Raw genomic sequence first — 13,942 nt, 5'->3', positions numbered from 1 at the left:
AAGAAGATGTAAACTGGTTGTCAAAAAATAAAAAGGGGACATAGTTAACAAATTGGAATTGGGCATCAAGACCTACAGTTTAAATGCGGCCTAAATTTTAAATCTTTAAAATCCTCCAGCCTCATTTCTCATCTGTCTTTTCAGATATCTGGCAACTTTTTGTTTTCATATTCAAAAAAAGTAAAAAGTTAATGATGTAGTTTCGGGTTTTGGATGAACTATACATTTAATTGAAACTCACATTGTACATGCTACCTTAAATGTGACGTGACATGACAAGTGCTCTGCATTTAACCCATCCAAAGCACGCACACACACAGCGTGAACACACACCCGGAGCAGGGGGCAGCCATTTATGCTGCGGCGCCCAGGGAGCAGTTGGGGGTTTGGTGCCGTGCTCAAGGGCACCTCAGTCATGGTATTGCGCTGTACATTCACTCCCCCCACCTACAAATCCCTGCCAGTACGAGACTCAAACCCACAACCTTTGGGTTACGAGTCTGACTCTCTAACCATTAGGCCACGACTTCCCCACGTAGTGTTGCAATGACATCAAAGACATTAAGACCCCCCCCCCTTAAATGTGTTGCATTTGAAAAAAAAAAGATCATATGGCCTCGTACCTTTCTCTAGGCAGGCTGATCTTTGGCTGTGTAGGACAGCGCTTGCTGAGAGTGAAGAGTTTGCGCACTATCTTGATGGCTTTTCCCAGCACCACTTTAGTGCTCGCCTCCAGCAGACCATAACGTCTCTGCAGGACCAGATCTGACGTCCAGAACTTTAAGACAGCAGAGGTGTTTAAAAAATGATCTGTTGGCAATTTCTTGAGAAAGGCCTTGAACTCATCTGAAAAACAGAAGGAGAGTGAGAAAAGTTATTATGGTTATTATTACTGTGAAACCTTTGATGAAGGTGAATGAATTATATTGAGCTGTTATGAGCTTCAAATCTAGTGAGATGAGAGAACATGAGATGGTTCATAATATGAATGCGTGAGTTATTGAGCGACTCAGTGTGGGTGTTATAGGAAAAAAAACAGCAGAGCCAATAACGTTAATCACATGACATGAGTACAAGTCACCTACTGTAACCATATAGGAGCAACAAAGTGAGGTTTTATTAAAACTTTAGCAATCATTGTGCACTGCTGATTGATCACTACTTGAAATAAGGACAAGCCAATTTGTCTTCAGCACAGACAGTTTAGTTGAAAAACTCTTAAAAGAATTTCCCAACACCTTCCATTGCAAAATGTTGTACAATCTAGAAACAGCGTTACATTAGGGGAATTATCAAATACAAATAGAAATGCATTCGGGCCACTTAAAAAGACATTAGCATCCCTCAGAAACTGAGAGAAATGAAGACATTTGCACAACACTGAGGAGACAAGCACCAATTGTAAGGCCTTGGAGAAAGAGTTCCATTGGTGTCACAGGGCATTACAATGTGCAATGATCCCATGAGCGCTGAGCCCAGAGGCTCCCACACACAAGACTAAATCACTGAGCATTGGCTCAGACTGTCAGTTAAGCTCTGTTTTAGCTCAGACTCCCTCTTTCTTCTTTTCTTCCTCTGTCATTTTGTCTAAGCATGTGTCTCTGTTTGATTCTGACAGCAGAAGAAAAGCCTACAGTGACCAGTCACAACATAATTGTATTACAATTATCAGGGAGGTCTGGAAGTGCATAATCATGTTGTTTGCTAATTTGATGTTGGCTACATAAAACTAATAATGACAAATGAGTGCATGCTGAACCTATATAATGAAAGCATTTCCACTGAACACATTCATTTAAAAAATGTACATAAATATATGGCATATGCTTTTTAGTTATTCACTGGGATTTTTTTCCATCATGGAGTAAAAAATTTAAATAAAAAGTTAATTGCGACTTTCTCAAAATATTCATGAGTTTACATCTCACGATTTTGAGTTTATATTTTGACACTTTTTTCTGAGAATATATATATATATATATACAGAGAGAGAAAGAATAGGGGTGTTGCTATATATCTTTTTTGACTATAATCATGATATATATTAAAAAAAAAGGAAATTTCGTAATTGTTAATTAGAGCTGTTGTGAGATAACCATGAGATTTCAAAATAAAAGTCATACTCGTTGCTGAGGGCATAAGATGTGTTATTTTAATTATTATTTATTATAATATTTTCATATCTTTTTCTAGATTTCTGTAGATATCGCAATACATCATTGTTTTGGCCATGATAATAGTGTAGTAAAAAATCTGATATCTTGACTGCCCTACTCTTAATAGAGCAATAGCAACTACAATAATATAATATCTGAGTACCGTGAAAGACTGTGAATTAAGAAGAGAAATGACAAGGTACAGACTGAGCAATACTCTGATACTCTGACTTTAGAGACAGGCAGATATCAGTAGAACTGGCTGCCCAAAGAGAGTCGCATCTGCCCATACTGTAACCATGGAGAAATGGAGACAGAGCAACACTTCCTCACCAGCTGCCCTAACTATGAAAAAAATTTGAAAGAAATTTTATCCAAAATTTGAAATACTTTACCCTGACTTCAAAATGTTAAACAATAAAACACAACTTAATATTTATTATTAATATTTAAGGGGAAAAAAGAGATTGTATCTTAATAGCAGCAAGATACATACCTGTCACAAAAAGAGGGAGGAGTCAAAAAAATCAGTGATGCGTCAACAAACACACACATGCACACACACCACTCTAAATTTTAAATTGTATATAGAATTCTAAAATGTTGATTTGCTCAATTAAAAAAAAAATATACATGCATTTATTATTTTTTATTATTAAATACATATCTGTACATATCTCTAGATTCAATGTAAATACTATGCTTTGGCAATACATTGTAACAATTGTCATGCCTGTTAAGCAAGTAATGAATTGAACTGAACTGAAGTGACGTGACAAATATTTTAATCTCTTAATAGAACAATAATGACTAATATTTTAATCTCTTAATAGATCAGTACAACTAATATTTTAATCTCTTAATTGAGGTGTCACAATATACATATATACAATATACATATATATTTGAGATAATCGTGGTATTTAAAAAATGTAATATCATGTTATCGTGTTAATTAGGGCTGTTGTGATATGTGATATCAAAATGAAAAAGCACGCAGCGCTAAACTCTCACATGTAACTTATGTTTTATTCATACTCGATGACGGGAAATCCCTTATATGTCCAAAAGCATCCAACTATCGCTGTTGCTGAATACCGTGCAGATGGGAATGTTTGACTGATGAAACGTGAAGAGAATCAGCACATGAATGCAACAGTATATGGTTTATCTGTGTCCCTCAAGCCATCTCACCATGGTGCCATGAGTATTTAAGACATACTGCTGCTGCACAAATAGCATATAATATAACCCGTAGCAGATCTATACAGGTGGAGCTGGGGAAGGTGGAGGGTTTCAGAGAACTCTGAAAGCACGCTGCAGGAATCTCAAGTGAATGCTAGCCAGCCATATAAATGCAAGGTAGTAAGCTCATTGGCTGCATATGCAGCATGAACCAATCAGCTTGTGCCAAGTCGTTTAACTCTCTGAATATCATCAGTTGCGTTAACACCCCGTCAGAATGTGCCATCTAAAGTTTCATGACTGAACTATATATTTATAATGCAATACTAATCGAAATAGCCCTTGTCAGTGTATAGAATACTATTAAATAATTGAATTCTGTAATAAGAAGCCACATTTGAAGTAAAACTTGTTATTTTATTAATCTGCAAGGCTTGTTTTGTTTGCTTTATGGAGGACTTGTCTAAACAGGCCAATAAGAGACTAATAACTACACTTCCTTTAAAAAAAGATGAATTTGCATTATACAGTATATAACCAAATGACTTCAGGTATTCAGCTTGGTGTTTTATCTTATGTAATATCAGAAAATATTTCTGTGGCTCTCATAATGCTTCAAAAAGCCATGAAATCCTTGAATGAATGAGGACTCAATAACATTTCATTTTATAGTAATTGTATTCAGATGATTCTTACATCTGAAAGGATGCTTTATCACTCTATGAATCAGATTTGCCGCACATTTGCTTTCATTATGTGACAACGAAAGCAAGCATTTAATATATACATGCATATTCCAAACATAAACCTAGAGGGGCTGAGATCAGGGTTGTGGTATGCTAATGTAACCCAATGAAACCATAGCAGTTCATTCTGTATCCGATCATAACCTGCCGTCCCTTTCCCACATACAGTATACCGGCATAAATGTAGTCATATGCAGCAGTGCTTTTATGAGATTTTCTCACTCCCTCTCTCTCTTTCTCACTCTACCTTCCTTCTTTTGCCTTCCACTGTTTACAGTCGAATTTCTCTCCTTCTTTCCCTCATCTTTTATCTCCTTCTTGCCCACATTCAGCTGGAGATCTCATTATTCACAGCACATTTACAATTTGAACTTTTCTCCCCTTTTCTGCCTTATTCTGGCATTTATGACTTTATGTTCAAATTTATGGACTATTTAGCCCTTCCTAAAAATGTCATATGGAATGATGAGGTTATTTTCCTCAAAACACATTCAATCATAACCTGCCGTCCCTTTCCCACATACAGTATACCGGCATAAATGTAGTCATATGCAGCAGTGCTTTTATGAGATTTTCTCACTCCCTCTCTCTCTCTCACTCTACCTTCCTTCTTTTGCCTTCCACTGTTTACAGTCGAATTTCTCTCCTTCTTTCCCTCATCTTTTATCTCCTTCTTGCCCACATTCAGCTGGAGATCTCATTATTCACAGCACATTTACAATTTGAACTTTTCTCCCCTTTTCTGCCTTATTCTGGCATTTATGACTTTATGTTCAAATTTATGGACTATTTAGCCCTTCCTAAAAATGTCATATGGAATGATGAGGTTATTTTCCTCAAAACACATTCTCATTTTGTATATTAGTACTTTCTATGAACAAGGAGAAAAGGGAAATTACTGCTGCCTATGCACGTTCAAGAACATAATGGCATTCATGCTCATTATACAGTGCGGTCCAAAAGTCAGAGACTATGTTGAAAATATGAGATTCAAGTCAAATTTAAGCCTAAAAATTTACTTTTTGGATTTTTTTTTATCATAGAAATGTTATGATGTTTGAAATATCAAATGAATATAAGAAATATTTAGGTTAATAATCAAATAGCTAAATTAGTTACATTTTGTGACCTTCTTTGTTCATGTTAATTTTTCTATTCAACTCTATTTGGGCTCAAAACACATTCTCATTTTGTACATTAGTACATCAAATTTCTATGAACAAGGAGAGATGGGAAATTACTGCCGTCTATGCACGTTCAAGAACATAATGGCATTCATGCTCATTATACAGTGCGGTCCAAAAGTCAGAGACTATGTTGAAAATATGAGATTCAAGTCAAATTTAAGCCTAAAAATTTACTTTTTGGATTTTTTTTTATCATAGAAATGTTATGATGTTTGAAATATCAAATGAATATAAGAAATATTTAGGTTAATAATCAAATAGCTAAATTAGTTACATTTTGTGACCTTCTTTGTTCATGCTAATTTTTCTATTAAACTCTATTTGGGAAAGTTAGTTCTATGTACATGGTGAGTTCACTTTTACCATGAACCAACAAACATTGTAAAAGAGGAGAACATTTTGACATTTACACTGTGCCATACAGTTATTTCTTATATTGCATCCTGTGTTGCTTCTCCATATGGTATGGACTTTGAAAACTACAAAGACAGCTGGAGGAAAAGGAATCAATAATGTCTGCTGATGTAACTATAGACTCTCAACTACAAACTATCACAGAGTATCATCACTGAGACTGACTATCCAGTCAAGATGAGAAAGACTTCCTTTCGCACGATGCTAGAGTTCTATTAATAAACAAACAAGCAAATTAAAAAATGCACAAATGAAAGACCAAAAAACAAACAAATGAACTGATGATGGAATTATATTTTTCCATGGCACATCTTTTCATGCTTGCAGGCTGTTTTATGTATTGTTTTGCAATTCATAATAGTTTTATCTTTTAAATTGAGCTTATTCTGAGGTTTAATTGCATGTTTCATTGTGACAACTTGCCCCATTTGGCAAAAAGTGAAATGAACTAGCAGATCCCCAACAAAGTTTTTTCTTAGACAGCTTTATGATTACTTGAAAAGAAAACACTTTTTCTCTAGTTACAATACACAAACCCCATGCAATTATTTGTGTTCTCCTTTCTATCAGATATTCTGTTTCAAAGTGCCTCTTAGACTTCAGCTAAATGTGTTTATTTTGTGCATAAAGCTGCAGTGATCTGCCTTTTTTGTGCATTAGACAGCTGTCTAACCGAGCCAAGCTTCCCTGCAGGTACGGCCTGATTTAGTTTTGTAATTATAAGCAAACCATCAGTGCGATGCAAACTATTCACAAGTATATGCATTGAAGAACTTTAACTTTTGATATCAGGCTGAAAGCAGATGCAGGCAATGTTGCTGAAATTACCTATTGTAACACGGCCTTATATTTTTTTCATCAGATGCAAATGGGCTCACACATTCATTACACCTATAATGAACTGTTTTGCATCTAAATAGCAAAAGAAACAACTATCAGCCCCAAACTCCACAGAAGTTCCATTTAATGCAAAGCGAAATACAAGTTGTGTGGAGTTTTTTTTCTACTAGTTTACAGTGTTTTGAAATACTCAAACTGTATAAAATTAAATTATTAATCAGGACAGAGAAGATAAAAAAGATCAAGGATGTACCTTCTGCCCTTCAGCTTATTATTGTTGTGATTTTTATTTTTCACAGCGAAAGCAGGACACCAGTATACTATATTCTAATGAACGCTTTTCCCTATTTTCCTCAAAACACATTCTCATTTTGTACATTAGTACATCAAATTTCTATGAACAAGGAGAGATGGGAAATTACTGCCGTCTATGCACGTTCAAGAACATAATGGCATTCATGCTCATTATACAGTGCGGTCCAAAAGTCAGAGACTATGTTGAAAATATGAGATTCAAGCCAAATTTAAGCCTAAAAATTTACTTTTTGGATTTTTTTTATCATATAAATGTTATGATGTTTGAAATATCAAATGAATATAAGAAATATTTAGGTTAATAATCAAATAGCTAAATTAGTTACATTTTGTGACCTTCTTTGTTCATGTTAATTTTTCTATTCAACTCTATTTGGGAAAGTTAGTTCTATGTACATGGTGAGTTCACTTTTACCATGAACCAACAAACATTGTAAAAGAGGAGAACATTTTGACATTTACACTGTGCCATACAGTTATTTCTTATATTGCATCCTGTGTTGCTTCTCCATATGGTATGGACTTTGAAAACTACAAAGACAGCTGGAGGAAAAGGAATCAATAATGTCTGCTGATGTAACTATAGACTCTCAACTACAAACTATCACAGAGTATCATCACTGAGACTGACTATCCAGTCAAGATGAGAAAGACTTCCTTTCGCACGATGCTAGAGTTCTATTAATAAACAAACAAGCAAATTAAAAAATGCACAAATGAAAGACCAAAAAACAAACAAATGAACTGATGATGGAATTATATTTTTCCATGGCACATCTTTTCATGCTTGCAGGCTGTTTTATGTATTGTTTTGCAATTCATAATAGTTTTATCTTTTAAATTGAGCTTATTCTGAGGTTTAATTGCATGTTTCATTGTGACAACTTGCCCCATTTGGCAAAAAGTGAAATGAACTAGCAGATCCCCAACAAAGTTTTTTCTTAGACAGCTTTATGATTACTTGAAAAGAAAACACTTTTTCTCTAGTTACAATACACAAACCCCATGCAATTATTTGTGTTCTCCTTTCTATCAGATATTCTGTTTCAAAGTGCCTCTTAGACTTCAGCTAAATGTGTTTATTTTGTGCATAAAGCTGCAGTGATCTGCCTTTTTTGTGCATTAGACAGCTGTCTAACCGAGCCAAGCTTCCCTGCAGGTACGGCCTGATTTAGTTTTGTAATTATAAGCAAACCATCAGTGCGATGCAAACTATTCACAAGTATATGCATTGAAGAACTTTAACTTTTGATATCAGGCTGAAAGCAGATGCAGGCAATGTTGCTGAAATTACCTATTGTAACACGGCCTTATATTTTTTTCATCAGATGCAAATGGGCTCACACATTCATTACACCTATAATGAACTGTTTTGCATCTAAATAGCAAGAAACATAACTATCAGCCACAAACTCCACAGAAGTTCCATTTAATGCAAAGTAAAATACAAGTTGTGCAGAGTTTACTGTGCTTTGAAATATACAGACTGTTTAAAATGTAATTAAATTGTTAATCAGGACAGAGAAGATAAAAAAGATCAAGGATGTACCTTCTGCCCTTCAGCTTATTATTGTTGTGATTTTTATTTTTCACAGCGAAAGCAGGACACCAGTATACTATATTCTAATGAACGCTTTTCCCTCTTCATGGGAGGAAGTGGTCGTGTTATCTTTACCGGACACCCTGCAGAACACAGTGCCGCCTGGCCACTATACATCTTTTATATCTCCAAGTGGAATATGATTTTAAAGCCGGTGAAAATTTGGTGGCTCCCAGAGGACAGGGCATAATTCACAGATTGATCAAAGCACAGGTAGCGGCAGGGTGGCTGAATTACGGCTCGTCTGGAGATGCTGACTGGTGACAGGGTCCTGATTAGACATTTCTTGCAGTGTTAGAACGAAATGAAGGATATTCACTCTGTTAATCAGTCAACCGGGCACATTTTTTCCCTGAACATTAATACAGAATTGAGTTTTCCCTGTAATTGTGCAAGAAGACATTTGTGACATGAACAAGACACCGTTTCAAGTCTGTAGAAGGAACTGAGGTAGTGAAATAAACCTGGGAATGAGACAATGACAGATTTTCATGGACTCGCCGACTTAACACATCTTCAATGACAACCACATACGTATTGTGTGTTGTTATATTTCCAGGCATCGGCCCAAGCCTTTTAATCATCCTTCTTTATTACTGACAAACAAAAGTTTGTGTTTTGTACATATACAATGCTAATCTCGTCAACAAAATTACTGCACAATTTTTCCTTTCAAACCAGTTAAATGCAAACCGCACCCAGCTAAAATGCAAAATTGCAGACAGGAATCTTCGTTAACGAACATAGATTATCAACAGTGAACACAAACATAAAAATGGGGCATAAGGATGTCAAATAATCACCCAAAAATAAAGATTCTGTCACTATTTAAATTAAACCATAGGTTTACAAATATATGAAGAGAAAAAACTTCAAAATATTAAAATGCAATAAGTAAAATTAAAATAACATTTAATAATAATAATAATAATAATTATTATTATTATGTTATTTCAGGAGCTCAGGTTTTCATAATACTTTTCCCTTGTAAATTTGTGTTTGGTTTAATTTAGCACTTTCTGTCAACAGTGAACACAAACATAAAAATGGGGCATAAGGATGTCAAATAATCACCCAAAAATAAAGATTCTGTCACTATTTAAATTAAACCATAGGTTTACAAATATATGAAGAGAAAAAACTTCTAAATATTAAAATGCAATAAGTAAAATTAAAATAACATTTAATAATAATAATAATAATAATAATAATTATTATTATTATTATATTTCAGGAGCTCAGGTTTTCATAATACTTTTCCCTTGTAAATTTGTGTTTGGTTTAATTTAGCACTTTCTGTATAATGTTATACTTTACTACAATTACATGCAATTTTTGTCAGACTAAACTTGACTAAAAGATGAAATTTGCCTCAAAAGATCAAGCTATGACTCAAACTATGAAAAAAATAACACTATATTTGGATAAAGGTTTGCCATTGGGTGTATTCAACATAAAAAACCCAAAGAAAAAAATGTTTTCATGCTACAAAGAAAAAGAAAAGGATTTCAAATGCAACATCTTTCTTTAAATGCTAAACAAGAAACGCCAGGCCTGGAATGACATCTTAATGCGTAGATTGTTACCTGTTGAAAGAGTCTGTATCTTTTAGAATAAGAATGAACCGTCGCAGGAGCTTGTCTTTGATAAAATACAGTTTCCTCTATTCCTGCTGTCATCAGAGCTCCAAAGCAGTCACTGAAATATACTCCTTGCTCTCTTTCGCTGTTGCTGGAACCCTGAGCCATAAATATAGGGCCTTTAGCCTCTTTGTCTTGGTTCTGTGCACTGCGATCACTGCTTATGGTACTCCGGTGGGTGCTTTCAGCAAGGCCAAGCTGTGTTGTTGAGGTCTCAGCCTCCAAAAACTCATAAAGGAGATCAATCCTAACTAAGACAGTAATTTTTGCCTATCAAAGTCTGGAGAGGAGCATAAAACACTTGAAATGCTCACTCGTAAGTTGTAAAATATTGGCAGCGGGCGTTGTGGCGCGACATATCGTAAATTTATAATTATGTCCGTAGTTGCAAAGTACACTCACAAGAGAGGAAAAAAAGAAAAAGACTGGAAGAAAGAAAACATGTTTACTGTGGGTTCTATGGTATAGTACACCATTCCACTAAACATATAAGCATTTTTTTATAGTCGGTTTTAAAAAGACTTATGTGCCATGCTATCAAAAGTGACACAGATTTCTAAAAGCATACATAATCATATTGCAGCCTGGGTTTTCTTGGTTTAAGTAAAATTATGTTCATTTTAATCACCCCATGCTTCTATGTTAGCAGAAATTATAGTGCTGCTTGTTTTTCTTAATAGGCCATTACCATGTAGCATATCAGGCCACCATGTCATTATGAGTTTGAGGTGCACTGAGGCCTGGTCTGAACTTAAATGGGCCAGCAGGATGAATTAAACCCTTAAAACCTAAAACAGGCATCGGTGGGTGGCTGCAGTATATGCATCAAAACCGAATGGACTGTGCTGTCATACAAGCCACTGCCTGCATCATTAAAGCGAGAGAAATTACAATGTGTGACTTCCTCGAGATGATATAAACGCTTGTGAGTTTAGAAAGTAAAGTTAAGTGGCATTTTTTCTCTCTAGGCTGGAGGATAAGTTTGTTGGTACTGTAGTTTGCATGGTTCTGTTTAGCTGTAAATTATTGAGGCTCAGCAGGAATCTGGCTATACTGGCATCCGCTATGAATTTGGTTATAAGAAATAACATAATTTGGAGCTTTCCTACAGCATGGCTGGAAGACAAGTAAATCATCTCATTTTAATTTTTTTCAGTTCTTACACAAACTGCACTGTGTTTTCTGCATTCATAAATCCCAACCATTCAACCCTGCTACCCAAATTATTGTAAGCAAAATTAACAAACAAATATTTTACTTTAATAGTAAGTTTGACGAGTGTAAATATAAGTTTATTTAATAGCTACAAGCCATCATTTGGACCCAAATTAGCTAACCCCTACTGATAGCTTAATGTACAGCATATGCTATTACACTTTGCTTGAACGAAAACAGAAACAGCATACAAATAGGGTACTGCATTGGGCCTCACACATTTTAAAGCATTTCACACTTAATTTTATTTTATTTTATTTGTTATTATTTATTCAATTGTAAGTGAAAGGTGGTGCTTAATAAAATAAAATTGTATGAACTTATAATAAAGTATATGTAATTGTAAATTATATAATTTTTATAATTTCATAGATTTGGTATGGTTAATTTTGATGTTTATTTAAGTTTTATCGATAGTAACTTACAACATCACACAAATCGGGGTTTTAAACTGGTTTTATCTTCTCCCAAAGATGGACACAATTTAGTTTAGTTGAACGTTAAGAACCCTCTTACTGACATTTTTTTTTAAATGGTTGAATAAATTAATAAATAATAATAAAACATTGAATAAATAATGTTTGTTATTCCAGCCCAATTTTGTTCATTATTTGCAGTGAAAGGTGGTGCTTAATAAAATAAAATTGTATGAACTTATAATAAAGTATATGTAATTGTGAATTATATAATTTTTATAATTTCATAGATTTGGTATGGTTAATTTTGATGTTTATTTATGTTTTATCGATAGTAACTTACAACATCACACAAATCAGGGTTTTAAACTGGTTTTATCTTCTCCCAAAGATGGACATAATTTAGTTTAGTTGAACGTTAAGAACCCTCTTACTGATATTTTTTTTTTAAATGGTTGAATAAATTAATAAATAATAATAAAACATTGAATAAATAATGTTTGTTATTCCAGCCCAATTTTGTTCATTATTTGTACAATATTCCTGATTGCATTTTTGTTGAATAAGAGCTTATTGTCGATTATTGGTGCTCAAAAATGAAAAGCTAAAAAAAAAGAAGATAGGTTCTGAAGAAAACAAAGTCTCCCCTCGTCTGCTGTATATGAGTAAAGCAGGTCTCACTCAGTATTCCATCACTCACAGAGTTATAAACTCTCTCTCCGCTCTCAATACGCCTCTGAATTCCATTATAAAATATTATTCTCGGCTTCCACACAAGGTCAGTAGGATTAAAAAAAAAACAAAAGCATTAGGTGGTCTGCAACTTATTTGAAGTAACTGTAGAAGATAGGTTCTGAAGAAAACAAAGTCTCCCCTCGTCTGCTGTATATGAGTAAAGCAGGTCTCACTCAGTATTCCATCACTCACAGAGAGTTATAAACTCTCTCTCCGCTCTCAATACGCCTCTGAATTCCATTATAAAATATTATTCTCGGCTTCCACACAAGGTCAGTAGGATTAAAAAAAAAACAAAAGCATTAGGTGGTCTGCAACTTATTTGAAGTAACTGTTTGAAGTTTTACTCACGCAGAGAGATGAATTAAAGTGGGAAGAGCAGCTATTTTCAAATAACTTGTCACCTGAGGAAATTGATTCAAAGTCACAGCCATATATTAAAAGAGATAACGTTGCACAAATATACAATTTAACTTTATTAGATATCACCAAATGTCTGGTGTATGTTTTTTACTATACTCTAAGTATGCCTTGAGATTAAGCCTTTAGCTGTCTATAGGTTTTTTCATTACCTGCAGTGCTTTTTGGGCTCAGGGCTGAATTCAGGTCTACATTGTATAGAAGCTTACATCTCCTGCCCATATTAGGGTTCTGACAGCAGGGGTGACATCACATGTTTGAGAGGAAGCAGTTTAGTGACCCCAGAGCTTTCCAGGAACAGCACTCTGATGGATCTACACAGTCAGCTGGCATCTTTATACAAGAAAATCCTCACTTTCACTGTTTGTCTACAGTTTTTCTGACAAATAATTGCAGAGAAGTGGAGTTATGGCACACAGGATTTAGGACTGAAAAACAAAACTGTGTGCATGGTGCTTATGAGCTAAATATGCATATTATGTATTTACATATCGTTAGCATGTGTAGTTTTTCATACATGAGCCACAGTTTTGATTGTAGAGACACGCTAGAAATAATGCAAACAAGTCCAGATGGCTTATGAAATGAACAGGTGTGTGGTTAAATGTTGCTTCCTTTACATACGCAAAACAATGAACTGAAGCACATACACAACATAATCCAATCAGACTCATTAAACGGTGTTATATCTCTGAGAGATCTTCTTAGAAAAGAAGAAAAGGAAAATATTTTATGGCATGTGAATTGTTTCAGGGCCCTTGACGTTACGATGTGCTTGTAAGTCTTTGAGTTGAGCATTTGATGTCAAAGACATATAACTTATTTGCTCTGCTTTGTTGCACTGCTACTGCAGCTGAACGAATGCTGTCAAACTGTTTCTTCTACTTACTGAAACAATTAAGATCACAAAAGAAAAGAAAAAAATGTGGCATGATGACCCCCAGACGAATAACATGAAATAAATGAAGCTATCGTAGGAGGAGGTATGATTGCCACCCAATAATGCATACTAAGCATGCTTTTTGACATTTTAAAACTGATCAAACTATAATAATAATAATAATAATAATAAT

The 13,942-nt window shown here is 34.6% G+C and overlaps 1 protein-coding gene across 1 annotated transcript in view; it reads right to left on the bottom strand.

Annotated features, from left to right (window-relative positions):
- Window positions 1–13,942, bottom strand: part of LOC107562711 (BMP/retinoic acid-inducible neural-specific protein 3-like) — a 78,505-nt gene that overhangs the window by 5,871 nt on the left and 58,692 nt on the right. Inside the window, exon 6 of the mRNA XM_016247403.1 lies at window positions 624–846. Within this exon, the coding sequence (XP_016102889.1) occupies window positions 624–846 (223 nt within the window). The remainder of the gene's footprint in view (window positions 1–623; window positions 847–13,942) is intronic.

The sequence above is a fragment of the Sinocyclocheilus grahami genome, unplaced genomic scaffold (genome assembly GCF_001515645.1).
Source record: "Sinocyclocheilus grahami isolate Dianchi unplaced genomic scaffold, SAMN03320097.WGS_v1.1 scaffold834.1, whole genome shotgun sequence".
In the NCBI taxonomy this organism is placed as follows: Eukaryota; Metazoa; Chordata; class Actinopteri; order Cypriniformes; family Cyprinidae; genus Sinocyclocheilus; species Sinocyclocheilus grahami.
Note: the sequence above shows the minus strand (reverse complement) of the source record. Positions and strands in the feature narration are given on the sequence as shown.